Source organism: Euprymna scolopes, chromosome 34 (assembly GCF_053919585.1).
Source record: "Euprymna scolopes isolate OS-2025 chromosome 34, ASM5391958v1, whole genome shotgun sequence".
NCBI classification, from domain to species: domain Eukaryota; kingdom Metazoa; phylum Mollusca; class Cephalopoda; order Sepiida; family Sepiolidae; genus Euprymna; species Euprymna scolopes.
This window is the reverse complement of record NC_136515.1, coordinates 54,226,024-54,253,565: the sequence shown is the minus strand read 5'-3', so window position 1 is coordinate 54,253,565 and position 27,542 is coordinate 54,226,024. Positions and strand designations below refer to the sequence as shown.

Below are 27,542 nucleotides of genomic sequence, written 5' to 3'. Positions count from 1 at the left end.
GTTAGAATCTATTTGTATGTCACCTCACATAGAATAAATGTGACTTACGCGTTCAGCACTCCTGAAATACAGCCTGTAATTGGTGACCGATAAAGATCCCTTGACTTGACCATTATACGGACACAAATAAGTGACTTCATGTGCTGTAAATAATAAAAGTTAGGGAAACTGAGAATGCAATAGTTTTAAGACAAATAAAATAATCAAATATTACAAAGATTAAAATAAACATTTTACACAAGGAATAGCATTCACAAATAAAAGCCTGAATGTGAATTTCAAGCTATGTAAGGCTTTCTCATACCAAAAGAAATATTTGTTTTTAGTATGAAACTGGATGAACAATACCCAGTTTCATCCGTATTTATGAATTTAATAAATCAAAATAAAGGGTAAAAAAAATGCACCAAAATAAAGGGTTAAAAAAATGCACCAAAATAAAGGGTAAAAAAAATGCACCAAAATAAAGGGTTAAAAAAATGCACCAAAATAAAGGGTTAAAAAAAATGCAGCAAAATAAAGGGTTAAAAAAAATGCAGCAAAATAAAGGGTAAAAAATGCAGCAAAATAAAGGGTAAAAAATGCAGCAAAATAAAGGGTAAAAAATGCAGCAAAATAAAGGGTAAAAAAAAATGCAGCAAAATAAAGGGTAAAAAAAAATGCAGCAAAATAAAGGGTAAAAAAATGCAGCAAAATAAAGGGTAAAAAAATGCAGCAAAATAAAGGGTAAAAAATGCAGCAAAATAAAGGGTAAAAAAATGCAGCAAAATAAAGGGTAAAAAAATGCAGCAAAATAAAGGGTAAAAAAATGCAGCAAAATAAAGGGTAAAAAAATGCAGCAAAATAAAGGGTAAAAAATGCAGCAAAATAAAGGTTTAAAAAAGCAGCAAAATAAAGGGTAAAAAAAGCAGCAAAATAAAGGGTAAAAAAATGCAGCAAAATAAAGGGTAAAAAAAAATGCAGCAAAATAAAGGGTAAAAAAATGCAGCAAAATAAAGGGTAAAAAATGCAGCAAAATAAAGGGTAAAAAAATGCAGCAAAATAAAGGGTAAAAAAAATGCAGCAAAATAAAGGGTAAAAAAATGCAGCAAAATAAAGAGGGTATGAGGAAGGTGTGTGTGAGAGAGACAGAAAACATTTTTTACCTGATCCATAAATCTTTTCTCCTTCAAAAAGTGGTGGTTCATCAGAAATGCCATATTTCAGGGGATCTTTATTTGGCTGAAAACGAAAACAAGTAAAAAAATAAGTTTCAAATTAAGGAAACAAAAAGCACAAAAAAAAATAAATCATGACACGTTCACAGATGAGAAAATGTTTCATGAAATGTCAGGTTTGCTTATTTTTACTGTTAAAGTCAGCATCACAATTTTCTCTGATGGTGGCCTTTAATCCATTGGGCTGAGGTATGGTTCTGAGTAGTCCTAAAAGGTTCATCCTCCCATACCCCATACCTTGCCTCCCCCTTGAGGCGTCCCTACTGAGGAATGATCAGACTGCCCAGACTTTTTTTTTTTTACAAAGCGGGAGTGCTTCTCCTTTAAGAGTGCTGGCTTGATTTCCTGACCTTGTATCACATTTTCCTACGATAGGAAAGAAGGAAATATCAGACTTTCTTTCATATTAAAAACAAATATCACTAAAACAATTTGTTAAAAATCATTAAAAAAAACAAAAAAAAAAAAAAACAATGAGAAAATAAAAATCATAAAAAAAAAAATTGTGGTATACATCATAAAATAAAAATCTTTATTTTTCTATTAGTTCTATTGATCAGGCGTTGCCGGGGATACAGGGGGTCTCATATTAGGTTTAATTTTTCTTTATACATTTTTTAAACTAATAAAGAAAAAGTTGGTTGTTTTATGGCATATCAACCATTTTTGAGGGGATTATTTTAATGTCGAATCCAGTAATTTGGGAATAAAATTATTATGCTTCAAATTCTTTATATATTTAAATATTTATTCATTGTGTTTGGTTTGATTGTTTTGTACAAGAAAATTGTTTACTTTATTTATTTGCGGACTATTATTCTCATTTTTATAGTTTTATAGTCTACAACTATAAAGATGAGGATGATAGTCTGCAAATAAATAAAAAAAAATATATACAAATTACTCATCTCAAAAGAATTCCAATAATTAAATAAGAAAATTAGGTACTAGTGCACTTATTGATCCATGCTGAAATAACGTTATCTAGAAAGCCATTCTTAACATGGGGAGGGGAAGGTGTTTTGTACCTATTCTATACTTTAACTTTACAATTTAATAAAAACAGAGATCAAAACTTTAATTAAACTTGAAAATAATATGTAAAAAATAAAGCAGATCAATAAGCGCACTAACTTTGCAGAGCATGATTGAGTTTTTCAAAGGGGAAGCATAAAAGAATGTCAAAGTTTGATGCATTTATTCATCAGGATTGGTTGTTGGTTGTTTTTGTTTTACGGCATATCAACCTTTTTCAGGTTATTTAATGCCGAATCTAGTTATTTTGAGGAACGATTTTTAATAGAGTATATTTGTTTTTTTAAGTCAGATTCTATTTAACCCATAGTTGGGATCCTAACAGGTACTACCACTCCGGGTCAGAGTGGACCTGGGAGCAATGGCAATTAAAGGGTGGCTCCACACTCCCCAAGGTCCACAAGCTGGGGCCTCACCATCGGATATAGTTTTAGGTCATATCCAGGACCTATTCGTCAGGAAACCAGTATCTTTAGACAACCTGATCTGGTAACACCAGATGTCCTAATAAGTATTACCATTCTGAGCCAGAGTGGACCTGAGTGTAATAGTAACAAAGGAGCAACTCCACAGCCCCCACAGCACCCAAAATGGGGCCTCACCACTGGATATCTTTTGAAGTCATACCCAGGACAAAGTTAGATATATTATAGTATATTTTTCTATTGGTCTTAGCCATATTCCAAGGCGAGAATTCATTTGGTCTGGTAGAATATTCATTTAAGTACTGTTATATAAAATAGCAAGACACATAGAATAAATTGAAAAATGCTTGCAATATCTCGATGGCCTTCAATAGAAAGAGCTTGATGATCTAAGAAAAAAAAAATTTTTTTTTAAATCTGACATTAAAAAAAAAAAAAAAAAAAAAAAAAAAAAAAAAAAAAAAATGAAGTTATGACTTTTTGTGCCTTGCACGTTTTGATATTTCCCCCCCCCCCTCTTTATGATCGTATGAGTTTTGTCACTTTTTTTTTTTCCAATAAAAATGTAATGTATGTTAACACAAGCTTCAGCAATGATATTTGCCATATAGATATAATTGTGTGCAAAGAATTGGAATACTACACTGAAAATTTCTAGAAAGTAATCTGCAATAAATGTTATGAAATGCCTTTATCCATTAAGAGAATTTAAAATAGAATTGTAATGCATTTTATGTACAAGAAACTGATTCTAATACTAGGGCTCCAGTCCCCAAGATGGGGCCTCACCACTGGAGGTTTTTTAAGGTCAAACATAGAATCGAAATAAAAATAAAAATGATTTTATTACATATCTTAATTTTTGAGATGAGGATCAATTATTTGGATTCTTCAAACTACTGCTCTCATCTCGACTGTTATTTCCACAATGTTTTCACTAATGCAACCTCCAACCTTCTTACATGAGGTATCTTGTCAAACTCTAGAATCTTTCCATCGAACTTAGGTATCTGCACGGAATTTCAAACTGAATTCTTTATTTAATCCATGGAGGTAGCATGTTCTCGTTCCGTCAGCCATGACTAGGTGTAAGTCCTAAGTAATTTGCAACTGTATTTTGAGTGTTGCCTGCACTGAGGATTAAATCTTCAACCCCCAGTAAAAATCAGTTGTAAAGTTACTTTTATGGAGATTGAAGGTTCAAACATAAATGCGGGCAACACTTAAAATACAATTGTGAATTATTTAAGACTTCTACCCAGTTATGGCTCGCAGAATAAAACATGCTACCTCCATGAATTAAATAAAGGTTTCCATTCAAAATTCTGTGCAGATTCCCTGAGTTCGACAATTAGATTCCCAGAGTTTGAAATGATACACTTGAAGAAGTCCGGAGGTTACATCGGCCGAAACGTTGTAAAAATAACACTTAAGATGAGAACAGTAGTCGGAAAACTCCAAATAATTGGAAAATGATTTTAGGTGGGAAGTACAAGGACAGACAAATTTTGGTAATTTCAGGAATAAGAAAAAATTAAGTTAAGAGTTTGATAAAAAAAAAAAAATCACACAATGATGACGGCCATCTTTATATATCTTTATATTTTATTTTTATCTAATTGGCAGAAAGAGTTTCAACTAAAAAAGAAATTTAAAATGTGCAGAAGAAACATTAATTTGAATGTTGTTGCTATTGTAACAGCATTCTTGTTGGAATGTACCACATCCTGAACCACGAACCGCTGAGTAAGATTGCACAAAATAATTAACCTTTGGGGGAAGGCAGAGAGGTTTATTACAATGACTAATAAAAATTAAACTGAAAAAAAAAAAAAGTAAAAACTAAAATTTTATTTCATTAAATAAATTGTCAATGAAAAGGAAACAATTTTTTTTTTTGGGGGGGGGGGGGGGTAAATTCAAAACAACCTCCGAAAATGAAAAAAAAGTAATTTAAGATGTCTTCAAGCAGAAATAAAAGAAGAAAGTCTTTACAAGTCTTAAAATAGCAATTCATTTGTCTCATTAAGCCTCATTAAACACATCAGCTGTTGAAGCAATCAAAACACATGATCTCTAATGAAAAAAATTTTTTTTTTTTTTCAATCTGCCCTATTTCATGAAAATATTCTCAGAGTGGGATTTTCATAAGGTATCAGATTTATAATGTCATTTATTTATATTTTGTCTTTATAAAAAAAAAAATAAATAAAAATTATCATTAACATAGATTAATGCAAAGGTTTGGCACATTTGAATTCTACCGTCAGCGCACAAGAAGCAACAGGTTGAAGAATGATAGCAAAGATTGTCTGCAAGATAAGATTACTATCACCATTGGGAGGAAAAATATACCATAGTCATTTGACACACTGAGGTGTGGTTTTGCTTACACCATCTCAACTATTTATGGGTTATGTAATGTGAATAAAGTTCCTATTTACTTGCCTCCCCTCCGAGGGCAGAGTTAGACATAAGGTCGGTTTTTAATGTGGGGAAAAGGAGAAAGAGAGGTAGGAGAAGAAGAAAAAAGGAGAGGAGAAGGAGAAAGGAAACAAGAAGGAGAAAGGGCGGAGGAAAGGAGGAGAAAGGGTACAGGAGAAAGAAGGAAGAGGGGGAGGAGAAAGAAGGAAGAGAGGGAGGAGAAAGAAAGAATTGGGGAGGAAAAAGAAGGAAGAGAGAGAGGAGAAATAGAAATATGTAGAGAAATAAAATAAGCAGAGAAAGAGGGTTTAATTTGTTTTATGGCATATCAACAATCTATGGGTTACTGCAAATATATATATATATATATATATATATATATATATATAAAGCAACCTTATTTGTGTATAAGGAACGATCTATACCAAACTCCTGTGGAAGTCCTTGTAAAACAGTCACAACGATGCTACTCTGGTGATGCAGCAGAAGCTGTAGGTTAGCAGATAATGCGAGACCTATTATGTTAAAAGTTATTTTGGTACTCTGTTCAAGTGAGAGAAACTAGTGTTTGGTGCAACAGCCTAGATTTAATCTTTTTAATTAACTATTCAGAATAGTGGTAAGAATTAATGGGCCAGAAGACCGGGTTCAATATTCGGTCGAGTCATATGAAAGACTTATAAAAATAGTAGTTGATGCTTTCTTGCTTAACACTCAGAATTATAAAGTGAGGATCAAGGGTGAGTGGAGTAATCCTGGGAAAGGAGTAGCACCCTCTCCTACACCTCTGTGTAGAAGCCAATGAAAAAAAGGAACCTTTGGGTCGCCCTCGACTATGGGCAACCACTTTTAATGCTCAGTTCAGGGGAGACAGCTAGTGTAGTATCTGTTTTGCAATCTTGATACCATCCTCCCAGGAGTTACCTCCTTTTTTGGAAAAGAGGGAAGAGGAGTAATGTAGTATCAGTTTTGTTGTCATGAGGCCATCCCACCAGACATTATCTCTTCCAGCAAAAATATGTGCCCGGTGGGGGACAGAGCTTTACGTTGCGAGAGAAACAGTCGCATTTGCAAGTGATTTTTCCAAGTGGCGACTAGAAATAATAAAATACTTATCTTTCAGCGATTGTGTTTTTTTTTTTTAATACTGACAATCTTCCAAAGCTCATCGCTGAATAAAAAATGCCTTTATTTTTTTTTTTATAAAATGAACAAAGTCAAATTAATTAAACAATAAAAGAATTACTAGACCAATATACTCTTTTTTTTAACAAAGGCTGTTTAAAAAGAATTTTGAATTTTGTCAAGTCTCAACATAAAATTAGATGCATATAAAGAATTATACTTAAAAAAAAAAAAAAAAAAAAAATACAGAAAAATCTTTGATGTACATACTTGACACAGAATAAAGATGCTATATTCCAAAACTCATATGGGTTTGGCTAGTAAACAAAAATATTTGGTTGTCAAAGGTCAACTATAGATAAATTTGTCCGTAGAGGCCTGGGGGAGCACATCTTTGCTATTAATAATAATGATGATGTTCATCCATTGCTTTCAAAGATTATTGATTATGCAATTGTTCTGTGGGTTCGAAGATGGCTTGTTAGACCGATTCAAGTTCTGAAGAATTTCTTACATCTTGGACACCTGTGTGATATTCTATATCAGAGGTGCTAACTACTCTATTTTTTCTAATGCCACATTTTCTCTTATATTCTTCATTATGTGCGAATTCAGCATTTGTAGCTCCTTTGTGAGTTGTGGCACGCCAGGAACATCTGGCCTGGATTAGTTTTTCCCATGAGTTAGAATACATATCAAACTGTTGGAGGAAGACCTTCAGATTGTCCTTGGACCATTTCCGTTGTTCTCCTGTGGGCCTTTTTCTTTTGGACAGTTCACTGTAAAGGAGCTGTTTTAGGAGCCTTGAATCAGGCATGTAGCATATATGACCTTCCCAACGAACTTGGCACTGCTGTAACATGGTGTGTACTGATGGACGATTTGACTGGACTAAAACCTGTCTGGTATCTTGCCACTTGATTTTCAACAATCTGTGAAGGCAGGTCATATGGAAATGGTTCAGTTTCTTGGCATCTCTGGCATATAGGGTCAAAGTTTCACAAGCATACATGAGGATGGTAAGAATCACAGCTTGGTATACTTGGAGTTTGGTCTGCAGCCAAATTCTTCTACGCTCCTATACAGGGGGTTCTGAAATGTCCAAACGCAGCACTAGCCTTGGCTATCCTGCAATAGATCTAATCGTTTATGTATACTGCCCATGACAAAATACTGCCCAAGTAAATGAACTTGTCTGCAGCTTTTAGGTTGGTTCCACAAATTGAGATCTGAGGCTAAACATACTTTTTTTCCAGGAGCAAGCTGGTACATTACCGCGATCTTCTTTAGATTAATAGTTAAACCAAAATTGCTGCACGCCTTAGAAAAAATATCAGCAATATATTGCATGTTTGGCTCTGCTGGCATCGAGGGCACAGTCATCAGCAAACAGAAGGTCACATATGATGGTGGTCTTAATCCCAGGTCATTTCAAGCTGAACAATTTCTCATCTGTCCGGTAGTTGATTCTCATTCTTGGTTCTTTTGTGTTGAATGTGTCAATCAATACTGCTGAAGAAATCATGCTGAAGACCATTGGAGCAAGTACGCAGCCCTGCTTGACACTGCCATTGACTGGGAAGTTATCGGAAGCCTCTTCAGTATCTATGCCACAAGTAATAATAAAGACTATACAATGGACGAAAATAACTGAAATATTAAAAAACCCTCAAATACGACAACTAATCCAGATGAGATAAACACACTAACCAGTTATATGGAAACTGCAACAGAAGTAAAAGAAAAAAAATAGACAGGAATATCACATAGAACTAAAATCACAAAACTGTAAGTTAACTACACCCGCACCCAAGAAAAAAATATGGTGGAGTTTGCATTGATTGGTGGCACATTAAGTGGTCATGGCAAGCCTCTGTTGCAACAACGCAAATTCATTTGCAGAGGTTATCAAATCTGGAAATCTGAGGAGACATGTACAAATACATGTTGTGAAGGGTCAAGGAGGATGGAAAGACTGAGGAGGTTGTGGAGAGTACTGCAACTTCAGGGAGGCTCGTTGCCATTCAAACTCCAGTTTTTGCCAGTAAAAAGTCAATGGTAAACGGTTGTTGCGATAATGCAAAATTATTTGCAATGCTTATCGAAACAGGTGGAGAAGGCCGGAAGACTCCAGAGAACACCTGTCATTGTCAATGAGCAAAATGAAAACTCCAAGTGAATACTTAAGATGATGACGATGATGACAGTTTTAAATTGGGTTATGATTAAATCGTGAATGTGCAATTATCGCAATGGTTACTGGCGGTGCCTGAGTTAGCGGTTTATGCAGCTGTAAAAAAATTATGATATGGCACTCCCACAAAACGTCTACTCTTTTTTAACATAAATGTTGTGGATTTTTTGTTTAATAAAAAAAAAAAAAAAAAAAAAATTCAAAATGATGAAATTTTTATGAAATCTTATATATTTATTCAATAAATTTACGCCCATTCCAAGACGTTAGACAAGGTTAAGTGTTTGATGAAAGTGTTTATGTGAAACAAACTGGATTTGAACTTGGCACACCAAGGTTTTTAGTCTGATGGGATAATCTATTATAATCATGAATTGATAATGAATTTTTGAATATATATTTTTGCCAGTCTATCATCATGAACTGGAATGAATACATTGAGGACATTGGAAAGGCTGCTGCAAAGAAAGTGGGCTCCCTCTACCATGCTAGAAAACTAGTCACACCTGGCAGTATCCTGTATCTCTACACACCCACCATTAGCCCATGTATGGCGTAGTGTTGCCACATTTGAGTTGGTATATCCACCACCAGTCTCTCCTTGGACAAGGTTAAGAAAAGAAAAAAAAAGGAGTATCCAATCTAATAGGTCCCGCACTATCAACCAAGTTTCAACCCCTGTCCCATCACTGCAATGTGACGTCTTTGCTGTTGTGCCCATCGCCAAACCGGAAGTGATGTAGGTTTAAATTAAGGCTAGGCAATCGAAAAGAAGACGATGACTTTCGAAAATATCAGCGAAAAAAGCGACCCCTCCCTGTAGAAAAGTGACCAATTAAGAGTGAAGGAATTAATGTTTTTAGCTAATTTTTCGATATTTGTCGTCCAAAGGGTCGAGCTACAAAACAATATAGATCTCGTGATAAGCCGTCGCTTCTGTCGAAAGTTTTAGGCAGGCATACAAACATACATACATTGAAAAAAGTACATAGCAAGCATACCCGGTGAACCAAGTGCAAGTGAAATACAAACGATTGCACTGAAAGGGACGGCTAGAATCCTGAAAAGATCTCTTGGTTGGACTCACTAAAATAGGGGTAAATGTCAGACATCTGGTTGGATGTCCCATCCCCTAGAAGAAAAAGTTTAAGAAAAATGAAAAAAAAAGAGTTAAACAGACAGGTGAGATTTATATTATAGCTGTTCTGATAAACCTATTGTATTTATGCCCCTCAATGTATATACCGATAAACTCGTCTAGCAGCAAAATCCTACCCCTTTATTGTAGAGATCCTTAGATGCAGGAAAGCCTACACTAATAGTTTCTTCCTTCGGACTGCTAAACTTTGGAATTCTTTCCCTGCTTCTTGCTTTCCTGACTAGACTGGCATGCAGAAATTTAAATGTAATGTGAACAGATATCTTGCTCATCTCTTTACATAGTCCCCTGCAGATAAAATCCCAAATAGTTGCACCTTACGTCCAAGTGGCAATATGCCTTGTTTGATGTAAAAACGATCTTGACTTGTAACTCACTTTAGGTGTCTCTTGATAAAACAAACAGACGTCAGATCTGTAACAGCTTCTATCTTTACATCACCAACGCTCTGATCCCCATCTGGCATCAATTGAAATGGATGGCTCTCGTCTTGGGGAGGCTCCATGTTTTGACAAGCTTCTGGGTTTGACCTTTACTCCTGATCTGTAATGGAACACATACATCAAGTCTGTTGCCAGGGATGCTGGGAAAATCGTGGGATCCTTCTACCGCTCCAGAAGATATCTCGCTACTAATGCAATTCTCTATCTGTATAAAAGCCAAGTACGGAGTACTGCTGCCACATCTGGGTAGGAGCTGCTAAAAACAGCCTATCCTGCCTTGACAGAGTACAAAATAGACTTTGTGGTTTAGTGGGGAATGCCCTTTTCTCTTCCCTGCAACCTCTCTCCCACAGAAGAGACGTTGCGAGCCTGTCTTTGTTTTATCGTTATTTCCATGGCAGGTGCTCGTCTGAGCTCCAATCCCTCGTCTCCCCTCGCCAATCTTTCACGAGAAACACACGTCTGGCTGAAACTACTGTCAACAATTTTCCCCACTCTTTATCTGTGCCTAAATCCAAACGTAGATTCCATGAGCAAAGCTTCTTTCTTAGAACTGCACGCCAGTGGAACTCTCTTCCGCTTGCCTATTTCCCACCTGACTACAACTTGGACGTCTTCAAGTCCAACATAAACAAACTCCTGACAAACCGCCCCCTTAAGTAAGACACTCTATCAAAACCCCCAATACTAATGATTACAACAATACTATCTCATTGATTGTACACGCAATAACCCTTATCCCTGAGTGGCCTTCGGGCCTTGATAAGTGGTAACCCCCATGTAAAAAAAAGAAAAAAAAAAAACAGCTTAAGGTTAAATAGAGCGTCTGGCTGTAAAATTTGTATTTCTAACTATGATTGTTGACACACTGATGAAAATGCTATTTCAAGCTTAAGACGTGAATTTAATCTGCAATAGTTTTTGCATGAGGAAGATTATCCAGCTGTAACATCCTGCTTCAATTTTCACTATGGCTGTAATTCTAGATTATTTTTAAGTTTCCAAGTATTTCTTTAAAAAAATTTTTTTTTAGGCCAACTGCTCCTATCATAACTGGGTTAATGTTTATTTCTTTTAGGAACCATGTCGTTTTTAAATCATTTTTAGGTCCTGATATTTTATTTTATTTTATTTTTTTTTTAACTCATTCAGCTCTATTAAGGTCATTTGGTATGATGACATCAATAATAAGCGCGGCTCCATATTACAATGTTTGGCTTAATGGTCTAGTTTTTTTTTTATGTATCTGCCCGCCTGTATGTCTTTGTCGCAGAACATTGTCACCTCTCCGTTTGATGTTATCGGTAGTGGTTCATGCTCCCAGATGTCAAGCTGTATTTCTCCATGAATCTTCCAATGGAAGTATTTACATACTTTGTAAAAGTGTAAAGACCATCTGCCAATAGGATTTGGTTGTTTGGTTTTTTGTTTTACGGCATACCAACCCTTTCCAGGCTATTTAAGGCCGAATCCGGTGATTTTGAAGAAAATTTTTTTAATAGAATATATTTGTTTTTTGCAAGTCGGTTTCTATTTAACCCATAGTTGGGACCCTAACAGGTACTACCACTCCAGGTCAGAGTGGACCTGGGAGCAATGGCAATTAAAGGGTGGCTCCACAATCCCCAAAAACCGCAAGCTGGGGCCTAACCATCGGATATAGTTTAAGGTCATATCCAGGACCCAATAGGATTTGGAATTCAGACATTAGGTGGCTTGGGTTGGAACATGATGTGACCCTTAAAATTCACTCAAGTTTTCTGACCCATTGAATACAAAAATAGTAGCAGATTTTCACAGAAATAAATTCTTCTATTAGATTTTATCAGGGTTTGCAATTTATCACATATACACCAATATGGGGTAAAAAAAAAAAAAAAATTATGTGGCTGATATGGTAGCAGATTTTTTTTTTTTTTTCTTTTAGACATTCATGTAGACTAGCGGGACCTGTGGAAATTCCACAGCAAACTCTTTCATATGTTGATGTTGATCTTCAGTGGATGTTTAGCGTAAATAGAGACACCTTGATATTATTGTAGCTCTTTCGTTAAAACTGCAAAAGTATTTATCTAAGCTAGATGGGGACGCCCGGCATAGCCCGGTCGTAAATTACGCTTAAATATGATATTTTAATTCATGCAGATTTTGTATATATTATTACAGAGTCAATTTTCTATCGATTCTTATATATAAGAACCCCATGTATATATAAGTTGTGATTTCAAAAATAAAAAATATATCCAAATAACTTGGATACATCAGCTTGAATTGAAACCAAAACCCAAACTTATGAAGAAGAAAAAAAAAAAAGAAAAAAACACATTTTTTTTTTTTAGTTCTTTCAGCTATAATCGAAACCGAAACCAAAACTTACGAAAAATTCTTGGTATAATTATTTATTAAAAAAAAAAAAAAAAATAGATGACTTTTGGCAAATTATTTATTACAAGAAATGGAAGGTCATAACAATTAAACAACAGTAACTCGGGAGAAAAAAGCGTGACACACAAAATAACACACACACTATCGTGTTAATATATAAACTACCTCTGAAACAAAAATAGTAAAAAGTGTCTTTTGTTCACTCACAGTGGCCCCTTTTCCGAGAGTTCAGAAATACCCTACTCAATTTAACCCTATTTAATCAACTAGTTTGGGAGCATGCAAGATGAAGTTGAGGAGACCATTTAAATTTATATAAAATTCATATTGAAATAAGTTTTAGAAAGTAAAAGTTTTTAGTAAAAGGTAAAAAAAAAAAATCTTAGTCATTATAATCATATAATACGAATCCAAAATCTCTATTGTTGGCATTGGCTTCCCTGATAATTTTTGTAGTCAGAATTCATTCTAGAAAAAATCAGAGACTATGAGAGGGACCACATAAAGGTTGCCAACATCCTAAGTGAAAGTGATTTTTTGTGGAACAAATTAGATTCGAACTTGGGACATCTAAATTTACAATGTCTGAGGATATAGATAATATAAAAAGGAATCAACTTGAGCAAGATTCCATGAATTTCAATTTCTTCTTAAGACCTTAAGTTAAACTCATAAATTTGAGACATTTTCTAGAATCAAAATTATACAATGGATTTTGATTACAGTTGAAACAAGGATTCAAAACACAAGGTTTAGTCAAAATATATTTTGATTTTACTCTTCAGCAGCACATAAGTGACGCATAACTGTACGGTTCAGTAAATTAATTTTATTATTCTCATTGCATTGATAATTTCATGCACATCCAACTTGACTCACAGCAGAAAATAAAATGTGTTTTAACATCAAAACAATTGTCGGTTATGTTTTTCTGCAAAACATCAAAGACCCATTTCAAATTCTACACATCACAGGCATCGTAATTACCTCCGTTATATGTGTGAAAAGCAATAAACTTGTATCGGAACATTTATTTTTTATTAAAGATTTATCAGACGACACAATGACCAATTTTTTACTGTCACTCTTTTGATGTGGCGTTTTCTTGAATTTAAAACAAACAAAAATTTTTAGTTTAAATGTGAAATTTTTAGATATGGCGAAGAATTTATATGGAAAACTCTGGGTTGGAAGTCTCATCCTTATGTTTAAAATAGAAAGTTCGTAGCTAAGTTGCTAGATCATTTCTGAGAGTCCACAGAGTCGCTAGATCATTTCCGGGGATCAGTAGGGTCGCTAGATCATTTCAGGGGATCAGTAGGGTCGCTAGATCATTTCAGGGGATCAGTAGGGCCGCTAGATCATTTCCGGGGATCAGTAGGGCCGCTAGATCATTTCCGGGGATCAGTAGGGCCGCTAGATCATTTCCGGGGATCAGTAGGGCCGCTAGATCATTTCCGGGGATCAGTAGGGCCGCTAGATCATTTCCGGGGATCAGTAGGGTCGCTAGATCATTTCCAGGGATCAGTAGGGTCGCTAGATCATTTCCAGGGATCAGTAGGGTCGCTAGATCATTTCCGGGGATCAGTAGAGTCACTAGATAGTGCTGGGATTCAGTAGCAGATTAACGATTGTTTTGAGGCTCAAGACCCGGGTTATTATATTCTTTTGGGGTTCAGTGATAGAATCACTAGGTTGTTTTGAGGTCAGTAGTTGAACTAGTTAGAATCTCTACCCGAAGGAAAAATAAAGATTTAAAATTTTATCAGCATCAATAGCAAGTTGGTCAAAAACTGTAGAGTTTTTAGATGATAAAATGGCTCTTAGTGGCTGTACAAGCAAAACAGCGTCGGGAAGCTTTGTCTTAGACAGTATTCTTGCAAACAATTACCGTCCACATCCTGTATACTAAATTTCATAAAACTAAGAGAGTAGAAAAAAAAAAAAATTAAAAAAATGCTGTGTTATCAACAAAGATGGATTCATGTGATACGGATTAGTTTTCGGATAAAAAAAAAAAAATTCTAGAAATGTTCTTGACATAAACTATTCCCTGTACAAAAAAACAATCTTATCAGGTAGAAAAAGAAAATTAGTTTCTGGTTGAGTGTCATCCATTTTAAGACCTAAGCATTCTTTTTGCATCACGTAAAGATAACAGACAACATAAGCATTCAGCAATTTCTATGGAAGCAAAAAAATGGAGTACAAAAAAAAAAAAAAAAAAATAGCACACCTGTTGAGTTTTCAGTTTTTAGGATTCTTCATGAGCAAATAGAAAGCCAAAAATATGAGATAAAATATATATATATATATATATATATATATATATATATATATATATATATATATATATATTGTAGAGAGAAATAGATGAGAGGTCTAAAAGAACAAAGTTTTAATTAATGTATGAATACTTTTAAAACGCTGTGCCCAAAGTACTGCAGGTATATAACGTAAACTCGACAGATGTATTTACCTAGAGCTATATTAATAAAGGATGAAAGATCAATAACTGTGAAATTATAAATCAGCTTCAAATGGAGAAACAAAACAAAATCAGATTATATATATATATATATATATATATATATGTATAGAGAGAGAGAGACAGAGAGAAAAGATAATATTATTTTTTCTCTCCCATAGATAGAAAGGAATAATTTTTACAAGGGAATATTTTGTTTACTACAGTCAAGGGAGATAATAAAATTTCATCAAATCATTTCTTCTTAAAAAAAACCACAGTTATTATAATCTGGAGATATAACTTAGTGGTAGAGTATTTTTTTGATAACTGATACTTTTCAGATTAATTTCTGTACAAAATATAACTAAGAACACTGCCAGACATAAATTACCTTTGTGTGAAATTCGCAAAAGATGGGCTAAGCCGTTTTTGGAACCTATAAGAAAGGAACTCACACACAAAGTGACTTTTATATAATAGTTGAGATAGAGATTTTATATATATATATATATATATATATATATATATATATATATATATATATATATATAGTTTGGTAAAACTGGTAATTAGTAAAAACCTGAAGAGAGTGCTCAATACTATTGCAGAGCAAATATGTGTTTTATTTTTTTATTACTGTTTTATCTGTTTGCTTACATATGTTTCGGATGTTGGACCGTGTACAGAAATGGTTGGTTAGTATTAGGAAGAATTGTTTTTAGGAGGAATACGGGGGGGGGTAGGAGATAATAGAGGGGGAAGGTGGGTAATGACAATATTTCAGTTTTGAAGTTTAAAGTATATTAGGTTGTATTGTGTGTGTGGGGGTAGCAGATTCAGGTAGGCTTGGGTGGAGATATGTGGATAAGGGGAGGGGGAGAGAGGATGGTAAAGAGAAAAGCAAAAAGAGAGGGGGTAATGAGAGGAAGGGGAGAGTTTCAATTTTGAGGTTTTAAAATTTTGACTACTTTTTTTCCTGTTCGATAAGGTATATTAATTAGGTGAGAGGGAGAGAGATAGATGGGAGGAAAGGGACGGAGAGGGAAGGGGGTTAGTACGGCTGTCATTTTTGGCAGTTGTAGGTGGTCGTTGTTCATTTCATAGTGGGTTGTTTTTAAACAGTTAAGAGTTAATACAGACGTTGGGGCACGCATAACAGCGCATAATACATATACATACATACATATTACAGACCAATGTGTAGACACATAGGCATTGTTTTTATATGTATGTGCCTATGCAGATGTACATGGGTCTACATGCAGACATATACACACATACACGCAACTCTCGTACACATATATATACTCGCATATATATACAGATATAAGTACATGCTCACACATACATAAACATACACACACCCATTAGAGTACATATAAGTGGATATACATATCTCCAGTAAGAAGTGGATGCGTACATACAGACATATGCATATAAGTACACACATACGCACGGGCTCATGCACACGTATGCATAATTACCTAACAATATATATTCATAAAATATAAATATGCAGACCCATATAGGCACATATATATATACACACAATTACACAAATATATGCATATCCACACATGCACATATATACATACGCATACCGGCATACATACATCTATGCCTAGTAAATAAAGTAAAGTTAGGATAAATAAATGATAAATAAATAAGTGTAGTACATGGTTTAATTTAGTTAAGTTATTTTAGTTAATACTGCGGGTGTTATATAATATATATAAGCATATACAAGTATACACATTAATAAAAATACAAACATACATACATATACAGACATATATACACAGAGATGTGTGTATTTATGCTGAGTAAGGTAAAGTTAGGGTAGATAAATGAATGAATAGATAAAGAATAAATAAATAAGTGGGTGTAGATAATGCAAGGTTAGGTGGACATGTTAAAATTATGTTCGAAATGCATGTTGTTGATTTACTTTTTAGGGGTCTGTATTGATTTGCTTTGTTTATTGGATGGTGATTATTTTATAGTTTCTATGAAAAAAAAAATGTGTGTGTGTGGGGGGGGGGGTTAAATGGGGTATAAAGGTTTAAAAATGATTAGGTTCATATACATAGAGGGGGGCTCCTAACATGTTGCCTTGGGCAGTGGCTATGCTTAACTTTATTTTCAGTGTGAGGTGTGTTGTGGGTATAGACATACAGACACATATATGTATATAAATCCAGGCATAGCTACATCTGTACATATATGCTCACTCATGCGCATATACATACACACATATAGTCACAAAGGCCAGCAGATGCACGCATACGGATACACTTGTACGGAGACATAGACACAAATATATATCCATGCATACAAATGACCCATGAATACACAATCATGCCCACGTATATAGAGAAATAAACATAAACACAGACAGGGATACATACATAAGTCCAATCATGCCTGCACATACACATACATGTGAAGATATAGGCATGCACATAGGTAAGTAAGTAGGTGTGTTAAATATAGTAGTGTTTCCGGCATACCCACAAAAGTACATATATATATATATACATACGCACAGATATCCATACAAGTTGCCACGTATGTACATTCATATAAATGTGGGGAGTTTTAGTCGTAATTGCTGACACACTGAAAATTAGCAACAGAGTAGGAAAACTATCAAGTAAGGAGGCATACATTATACTTAAGGACCATAAACCTAACTTTCAAATAAGACCTCAAACGAGACTTATAAACCCCACGAAGTCAGAAATAGGAAGAATAAGTAAAAGAATACTAGAAAGAATTAATTTAGAAATTAAAACCAAATATGAACTAAACCAATGGATTAACACCAATGACACCATTACATGGTTCAATAATATTCAAAACAAAAAGAAGGCCACATTCATCCAGTTCGACAATGAAAGCTACTATCCTTCAATATCAAAGGAACTGTTTGATGAGGTCTTAGACTTTGCCTCTCTACTCTCTGACCTACAACCATCCGAAATGGAGATTATCAAGAAATCTAGGAAAACAGTACTAATCAGCCAAAACACCCAATGGGCTAAAAAGAACCAACCCGGATCATTTGAGCTCTCAATGGGATCCCTGGACTCAGCAGAAGCAACTGACCTAGTTGGTCTCTTCATTCTATATAATCTCCAAAAACTATAGATAACAAAAACATAGGATTATATAGAGACGATGCATATGTCTGTATGTGTATGTATGCATCTACTTCTTACTGGAGATCTGTATATCCACGTATATGTACTCTAATGGGTGTGTGTATGTTTATGTATGTGTGAGCATGTACTTATATCTGTATATATATGCGAGTATATATATGTGTACGAGAGTTGCGTGTATGTGTGCATATGCCTGCATGTAGACCCATGTACATCTGCATAGGCACATACATATAAAAACAATGCCTATGTGTCTACACATTGGTCTGTAATATGTATGTATGCATATGTATTATGCGCTGTTATGCGTGCCCCAACGTCTGTATTAACTCTTAACTGTTTAAAAACAACCCACTATGAAATGAACAACGACCACCTACAACTGCCAAAAATGACAGCCGTACTAACCCCCTTCCCTCTCCGTCCCTTTCCTCCCATCTATCTCTCTCCCTCTCACCTAATTAATATACCTTATCGAACAGGAAAAACAAGTAGTCAAAATTTTAAAACCTCAAAATTGAAACTCTCCCCTTCCTCTCATTACCCCCCTCTCTTTTTGCTTTTCTCTTTACCATCCTCTCTCTCCCTCCCCCTATCCGCATATCTCCACTCAAGCCTACCTGAATCTGCTACCCCCACACACACAATACAACCTAATATACTTTAAATTTCAAAACTGAAATATTGTCATTACCCGCCTTCCCCCTCTATTATCTTCTACCCCCTCCTTTTTTTTTCCCGTACTGCTCCTAAAAACAATTCTTCCTAATACTAACCAACCATTTCTGTAAGGTCTGACAAAGTTGTTAGATCGTAAACACGGTCCAATATCCGAAACATATGTAACCAAACAGATAAAACGGTAATAAAAAATAAAAAACATAATACACACTATGAGAAATATTTACGGCACTGATTCGTAGCCGAATGGTGAGAGCCGCCAACTGTCAATGCGATGGTTGTAGGTTCAATCCACGGCTGAGGAAAGGTGTTTGTCTAGCCGCACTGATGAGTCGTGATACAACGAAACAATACTGTATGTGGATGACAATTAAAAGCCCCCCTCTTTGGGTTGAGCACTCTGTAAATATATTTTCACCCGACGCGTATTTAAAAGCGATTAAGCGAAGCTCACTATTAATTTGTTTGTAAACAAGCTGATGGTTCGAGCACTGTGTGACGGGAGGGTGTGAATTTAATACACACTATGAGAAATATTTACGGCACTGATTCGTAGCCGAATGATGAGAGCAGCCGACTGTCAATGCGACGGTTGTAGGTTCAATCCACGGCTGAGGAAAGGTGTTTGTCTAGCCGCACTGATGAGTTGTGATACAACAAAACAGTACTGTATGTGGATGACAATATATATATATATATATATATATATATATATATATATATATATACATATACACACACACACACACACACACACACACACACACACACACACACAACTTCCACTGGGCAAGGCCGGTACACGCATCCTGCTAGTATTTTAATAACAAAAGAGTTTTGTGATTTAGTTCTGTTAAAAAAAAATCTTTGATTACAATTGTTTCAATTAGAGGCAATTTACAATTAATCTGTCAAGTGATCCACGTCTTATTAAGTTTCTGTAAATCATTCCATCCTTTCTTATTAATACGACACTTGTCACTCTTACTTCCATCATTCTCCCTTTCCCTCTTCTTAATAATAGTCAAAGGTAATAAAGAAAAGAATCTACCAATAGCTCCAAAAGTGAAATATCTGGTGGTAATAATTTGTAATTTTTAGAAAAAAAAATGTGGAGAGAGAAACAGAGAGAGAGAGAGAGATAGAAAAGGACAGAGAGAGAGAGAGAGATAGAAAAGGACGGCGAGAGAGAGAGAGATAGAAAAGGACGGCGAGAGAGAGAGAGAGAGAGAGATAGAAAAGGACGGCGAGAGAGAGAGAGAGAGAGAGAGAGAGAGATAGAAAAGGATGGCGAGAGAGAGAGATAGAAAAGGACGGCGAGAGAGAGAGAGAGAGATAGAAAAGGACGGAGAGAGAGAGAGAGAGAGAGATAGAAAAGGAGAGAGAGAGAGAGATAGAAAAGGAGAGAGAGAGAGAGAGAGAGAAAGAGATAGAAAAGGAGAGAGAGAGAGAGAGAGAGATAGAAAAGGAGAGAGAGAGAGAGATAGAAAAGGAGAGAGAGAGAGATAGAAAAGGAGAGAGAGAGATAGATAGAAAAGGAGAGAGAGAGAGAGATAGAAAAGGAGAGAGAGAGAGAGATAGAAAAGGAGAGAGAGAGAGAGATAGAAAAGGAGAGAGAGAGAGAGATAGAAAAGGAGAGAGAGAGAGATAGAAAAGGAGAGAGAGAGAGATAGAAAAGGAGAGAGAGAGATAGAAAAGGAGAGAGAGAGAGAGATAGAAAAGGAGAGAGAGAGAGAGATAGAAAAGGAGAGAGAGAGAGATAGAAAAGGAGAGAGAGAGAGATAGAAAAGGAGAGAGAGAGAGATAGAAAAGGAGAGAGAGAGATGGAAAAGGAGAGAGAGAGATGGAAAAGGAGAGAGAGAGAGAGAGAGATAGAAAAGGAGAGAGAGAGAGAGAGAGATAGAAAAGGAGAGAGAGAGATAGAAAAGGAGAGAGAGAGATAGAAAAGGAGAGAGAGAGAGAGATAGAAAAGGAGAGAGAGAGAGAGAGATAGAAAAGGACGGCGAGAGAGAGAGATAGAAAAGGACGGCGAGAGAGAGAGATAGAAAAGGACGGCGAGAGAGAGAGATAGAAAAGGACGGCGAGAGAGAGAGATAGAAAAGGACGGCGAGAGAGAGAGATAGAAAAGGACGGCGAGAGAGAGAGATAGAAAAGGACGGCGAGAGAGAGAGATAGAAAAGGACGGCGAGAGAGAGAGATAGAAAAGGACGGCGAGAGAGAGAGATAGAAAAGGACGGCGAGAGAGAGAGATAGAAAAGGACGGCGAGAGAGAGAGAGAGAAAATGACGGCGAGAGAGAGAGAGAGAGATAGAAAAGGACGGCGAGAGAGAGAGAGAGAGATAGAAAAGGACGGCGAGAGAGAGAGAGAGAGATAGAAAAGGACGGCGAGAGAGAGAGAGAGAGATAGAAAAGGACGGCGAGAGAGAGAGAGAAAGAGATAGAAAAGGACGGCGAGAGAGAGAGAGAGAGAGATAGAAAAGGACGGCGAGAGAGAGAGAGAGATAGAAAAGGACGGCGAGAGAGAGAGAGAGATAGAAAAGGACGGCGAGAGAGAGAGAGAGAGATAGAAAAGGACGGCGAGAGAGAGAGAGAGAGATAGAAAAGGACGGCGAGAGAGAGAGAGAGAGATAGAAAAGGACGGCGAGAGAGAGAGAGAGAGATAGAAAAGGACGGCGAGAGAGAGAGAGAGAGATAGAAAAGGACGGCGAGAGAGAGAGAGAGAGATAGAAAAGGACGGCGAGAGAGAGAGAGAGAGATAGAAAAGGACGGCGAGAGAGAGAGAGAGAGATAGAAAAGGACGGCGAGAGAGAGAGAGAGAGATAGAAAAGGACGGCGAGAGAGAGAGAGAGAGATAGAAAAGGACGGCGAGAGAGAGAGAGAGAGATAGAAAAGGACGGCGAGAGAGAGAGAGATAGAAAAGGACGGCGAGAGAGAGAGAGATAGAAAAGGACGGCGAGAGAGAGAGAGATAGAAAAGGACGGCGAGAGAGAGAGAGATAGAAAAGGACGGCGAGAGAGAGAGAGATAGAAAAGGACGGCGAGAGAGAGAGAGATAGAAAAGGACGGCGAGAGAGAGAGAGATAGAAAAGGACGGCGAGAGAGAGAGAGATAGAAAAGGACGGCGAGAGAGAGAGAGATAGAAAAGGACGGCGAGAGAGAGAGAGATAGAAAAGGACGGCGAGAGAGAGAGAGAGATAGAAAAGGACGGCGAGAGAGAGAGAGAGATAGAAAAGGACGGCGAGAGGAGAGAGAGATAGAAAAGGACGGCGAGAGAGAGAGAGATAGAAAAGGACGGAGAGAGAGAGAGAGATAGAAAAGGACGGCGAGAGAGAGAGAGAGATAGAAAAGGACGGCGAGAGAGAGAGAGAGATAGAAAAGGACGGCGAGAGAGAGAGAGAGATAGAAAAGAACAGAGAGAGAGAGAGAGATAGAAAAGAACAGAGAGAGAGAGAGAGATAGAAAAGAACAGAGAGAGAGAGAGAGAGAGATAGAAAAGAACAGAGAGAGAGAGAGAGAGAGAGATAGAAAAGAACAGAGAGAGAGAGAGAGAGAGATAGAAAAGAACAGAGAGAGAGAGAGAGATAGAAAAGGACGGCGAGAGAGAGAGATAGAAGAGGACGGCGAGAGAGAGAGATAGAAAAGGACGGCGAGAGAGAGAGAGAGAGAGAGAGAGAGAGAGAGAGATAGAACAGAGAGAGAGAGAGAGAGATAGAAAAGGAGAGAGAGAGAGAGATAGAAAAGGAGAGAGAGAGAGAGAGAGGACGAGAGAAAAGGACAGAGAGAGAGAGAGGACGAGAGAAAAGGACAGAGAGAGAGAGGACGAGAGAAAAGGACAGAGAGAGAGAGAGAGAGGACGAGAGAAAAGGACAGAGAGAGAAAGAAAAGGAGGCAAAGGAAGAAAAGGAGGGAAAGGAAGAAAAGGAAGGAAAGAAGAAAAGGAAGGAAGGAAGAAAAGGAAGGAAGGAATTGAAGAAAGAAAAGGAGGGAAAGGAAGAAAGAAAATGAGAGGAAAGGAAGAAAGAAAATGAGAGGAAAGGAAGAAAGAAAATGAGAGGAAAGGAAGAAAGAAAATGAGAGGAAAGGAATAAAGAAAATGAGAGGAAAGGAAGAAAGAAAATGAGAGGAAAGAAAGAAAGAAAATGAGAGGAAAGAAAGAAAGAAAATGAGAGGAAAGAAAGAAAATGAGAGGAAAGGAAGAAAGAAAATGAGAGGAAAGGAAGAAAGAAAATGAGAGGAAAGGAAGAAAGAAAATGAGAGGAAAGGAAGAAAGAAAATGAGAGGAAAGGAAGAAAGAAAATGAGAGGAAAGGAAGAAAGAAGAGAAAAAGAGAATGACGAGATAAAGAATCCAACGATAGTTGCGATTAATATCAGGAGAAAATTAATCTGTATGTCATCCCAAGAGTTTTTACAAATATTTGTCACAATGAGAAAAAAAAGAAAAGACAGACATCTTGTTTTTTACATAAAAAAAAGTGATCGATATTCGAAGAAAAGATTTTGCTGTTTTAATTTTTTTTAATATTTTTTTTTTACTTTGCTTTCAAACAAACTAAATTAAACCAGACTGAGTTCGTGTTCGATCTACGATAGATGAATAAGTGCTGAAAACAATCATTCTCTTCAAAATTCTATACAGATTCTTGAATTTAAGACAAACCAGTTAATCAACATTTGTTTCCTTAAGGGTTTTTTTTTTTCTTATATACTTTAACAGAAAATACATGTTAATATATTCTTCAGTTTTGAGGATTTAGTAATGTTTAAAAAATCTCCCATTGTAAATGTTCTAATTAGCTGTAATTTGCGATTAACTCACTAAGTGACCCATGTTTTAGGTTTCTGGCTGTCATTCTCATCCTTATTCATACATCTATCACTCTTACTTCTGTCATCCTCTATCTGCGTATATAAACAATCAAAGGTTATAAAGAAAAGAATAGTTTATAGTAATTCATAGTTTAGAGAAAAAAATCCAAAAAGAGAAGGTGGAAAGTGAAAAAGATCTTGAAAGAGAGGGGGGAGAGAGAGAGAGAGATCCAGAGAGAGAAGAGGGAGAAAGAAGATGAAAAAGGGGAGAAAGAGAGTGAAAAAAAGGGAGAAAAGGAGGGAGAAAGAAAGTTACATCGGCCAAAACGTTCTGAGAATAAAATGCAAGATGAGAATAGTAATCCAAAAAATTAAAATTATCAATCCACATCTAAAGAAAATTCAAAACATGGAAATAAAGTTTTACAAAGTTTTTAAAATCTTGCAAATTTTGTAGAAAAGAAAAAAAAATTGATAAGAATGAAATTTATCTAAAGTAGAAACATGATTATGGAAAATTAGGATTCTTGTCCTGAATTTCCCCTATATTATAAAAAAAAGATCGTCATGAAACAAAAATATCACATTTCAAAAATCACATAAATTAATCAAGTAGTTTTTTTCTTTAAATATTATAATCAGTAACAGAAGAGCGGCTGTCTTGTCCGCAATTTTGAAAATAATTTACAAAAAAGAAAGGGAGATAATCACACGTTTAAATTATTGAGTTATGTTGTAATGCCAATGAATTCCCATGAATCGCTTTAAATAATTTTCTTTCTACTTGATCAACTTACGTGATTTTTAGAATATGATATTTTCGTTTCGTCACAAGTACATACATCATAAATTTCTTTCTTTTTTTTAATATAGAGAGAATCAAATTAGAACTGGAAAAAATCGAAGCCCTTGCACAAGATCGAGAGGGGGGGGGAGAAAACAAAAAAGAAAACACATTTACCATTTGTAGGAAGGGATCAGGGCGCCATCCCAAGAGTTTAAAGCCCAAGTCCCCCATGCTGGGGAATTTCACCCTAAAAATGTTGGTGGTTTTTGAGTTCCACTCTAGTTAAAAAAGAAAAGAATAAGAATTCCTCTGCGGTGTTGCAAACTGGCGATGGAAATGAACGGGGTATGTCAATAGTTTGCACAATTTCTGCTTCCAATCAAAGAACGGAAGAGGAGGAGGAACCGACGACAATAATGGACGAGTCAGCTGTAAAGATCCGAAAGGAACAAAATAAAAAGCGTGTGTGTGTGTGTGTGTGTGTGTGTGTGTGTGTGTGTGCGCACCATTAATGAATGCAACTGGAGCAGAGGAGTGGGGAAGGGCTTTTTTCTCTATTTTATTTAAACGGCACAACAAAAAAAAAATGGCAGATGTAAGCATTGGCACTAAAAAGAAAAGAAGGAAGGAAGGAAGAAGGAGGAGAGTTTGAGAGAGGTGTGTAAAAGAATCTGCAAAAGTTGTAGAAATAAACAATGGTTGCAATAAAATTGGAGAAATAGGAGAGAGAATGAAGAAGGTAAGAGAAAGAGTGGGGAAAGAGCAAAAGATGGGAAAAGAGAGATGGAAAGTGAGAGGGGGAAAGAAATAAAGATAAAAAAGAAAGAAAGAGGAGGGAAAAAGAGAAAGAACAGAAAGAAAGAGGGGGAAAAGGAAAGAGAAAGGACAAAGAAATAAAGAGATAGGGGGGGGGAGAGATAGACAGAGATAGGGGGGGGGAGAGATAGACAGAGATAGGGGGGGGAGAGATAGACAGAGATAGGGGGGGGGAGAGATAGACAGAGATAGGGGGGGGGAGAGATAGACAGAGATAGGGGGGGGAGAGATAGACAGAGATAGGGGGGGGAGAGATAGACAGAGATAGGGGGGGGGGAGAGATAGACAGATAGGGGGGGGGGAGAGATAGACAGAGATAGGGGGGGGAGAGATAGACAGAGATAGGGGGGGGAGAGATAGACAGAGATAGGGGGGGGAGAGATAGACAGAGATAGGGGGGGGGGAGAGATAGACAGGGATAGGGGGGGGGGAGAGATAGACAGAGATAGGGGGGGGGGAGAGATAGACAGAGATAGGGGGGGGAGAGATAGACAGAGATAGGGGGGGGGAGAGATAGACAGAGATAGGGGGGGGAGAGATAGACAGAGATAGGGGGGGGAGAGATAGACAGAGATAGGGGGGGGGAGAGATAGACAGAGATAGGGGGGGGAGAGATAGACAGAGATAGGGGGGGGAGAGATAGACAGAGATAGGGGGGGGAGAGATAGACAGAGATAGGGGGGGAGAGATAGACAGAGATAGGGGGGGGAGAGATAGACAGAGATAGGGGGGGGGAGAGATAGACAGAGATAGGGGGGAGAGATAGACAGAGATAGGGGGGAGAGATAGACAGAGATAGGGGGGAGAGATAGACAGAGATAGGGGGGAGAGATAGACAGAGATAGGGGGGAGAGATAGACAGAGATAGGGGGGAGAGATAGACAGAGATAGGGGGGAGAGATAGACAGAGATAGGGGGGAGAGATAGACAGAGATAGGGGGGAGAGATAGACAGAGATAGGGGGGAGAGATAGACAGAGATAGGGGGGAGAGATAGACAGAGATAGGGGGGAGAGATAGACAGAGATAGGGGGGAGAGATAGACAGAGATAGGGGGGAGAGATAGACAGAGATAGGGGGGAGAGATAGACAGAGATAGGGGGGAGAGATAGACAGAGATAGGGGGGAGAGATAGACAGAGATAGGGGGGAGAGATAGACAGAGATAGGGGGGAGAGATAGACAGAGATAGGGGGGAGAGATAGACAGAGATAGGGGGGAGAGATAGACAGAGATAGGGGGGAGAGATAGACAGAGATAGGGGGGAGAGATAGACAGAGATAGGGGGGAGAGATAGACAGAGATAGGGGGGAGAGATAGACAGAGATAGGGGGGAGAGATAGACAGAGATAGGGGGGAGAGATAGACAGAGATAGGGGGGAGAGATAGACAGAGATAGGGGGGAGAGATAGACAGAGATAGGGGGGAGAGATAGACAGAGATAGGGGGGAGAGATAGACAGAGATAGGGGGGAGAGATAGACAGAGATAGGGGGGAGAGATAGACAGAGATAGGGGGGAGAGATAGACAGAGATAGGGGGGAGAGATAGACAGAGATAGGGGGGAGAGATAGACAGAGATAGGGGGGAGAGATAGACAGAGATAGGGGGGAGAGATAGACAGAGATAGGGGGGAGAGATAGACAGAGATAGGGGGGAGAGATAGACAGAGATAGGGGGGAGAGATAGACAGAGATAGGGGGGAGAGATAGACAGAGATAGGGGGGAGAGATAGACAGAGATAGGGGGGAGAGATAGACAGAGATAGGGGGGAGAGATAGACAGAGATAGGGGGGAGAGATAGACAGAGATAGGGGGGAGAGATAGACAGAGATAGGGGGGAGAGATAGACAGAGATAGGGGGGAGAGATAGACAGAGATAGGGGGGAGAGATAGACAGAGATAGGGGGGAGAGATAGACAGAGATAGGGGGGAGAGATAGACAGAGATAGGGGGGAGAGATAGACAGAGATAGGGGGGAGAGATAGACAGAGATAGGGGGAGAGATAGACAGAGATAGGGGGGAGAGATAGACAGAGATAGGGGGGAGAGATAGACAGAGATAGGGGGGAGAGATAGACAGAGATAGGGGGGAGAGATAGACAGAGATAGGGGGGAGAGATAGACAGAGATAGGGGGGAGAGATAGACAGAGATAGGGGGGAGAGATAGACAGAGATAGGGGGAGAGATAGACAGAGATAGGGGGGAGAGATAGACAGAGATAGGGGGGAGAGATAGACAGAGATAGGGGGGAGAGATAGACAGAGATAGGGGGGAGAGATAGACAGAGATAGGGGGAGAGATAGACAGAGATAGGGGGGAGAGATAGACAGAGATAGGGGGGAGAGATAGACAGAGATAGGGGGAGAGATAGACAGAGATAGGGGGAGAGATAGACAGGGAGAGATAGAC

The 27,542-nt window shown here is 37.5% G+C and overlaps 1 protein-coding gene across 2 annotated transcripts in view; it reads right to left on the bottom strand.

Annotated features, from left to right (window-relative positions):
• The window catches only part of LOC145259204 (phosphatidylinositol-3,5-bisphosphate 3-phosphatase MTMR2-like), a 108,331-nt gene that overhangs the window by 56,159 nt on the left and 24,630 nt on the right, over window positions 1-27,542 (bottom strand). Inside the window, exons 1-3 of one of the 2 annotated variants that reach the window (XM_080117036.1) lie at window positions 24,491-24,767; window positions 1,146-1,221; window positions 49-143 (exon numbers count right to left, since the gene is read on the bottom strand). In XM_080117036.1, the coding sequence (XP_079973162.1) occupies window positions 49-143; window positions 1,146-1,221; window positions 24,491-24,547 (228 nt within the window). In that variant the 5' untranslated portion in view covers window positions 24,548-24,767. Of the gene's footprint in view, window positions 1-48; window positions 144-1,145; window positions 1,222-24,490; window positions 24,768-27,542 lie in introns of those variants that run through there. The other variant, XM_080117035.1, reaches the window with a different exon arrangement.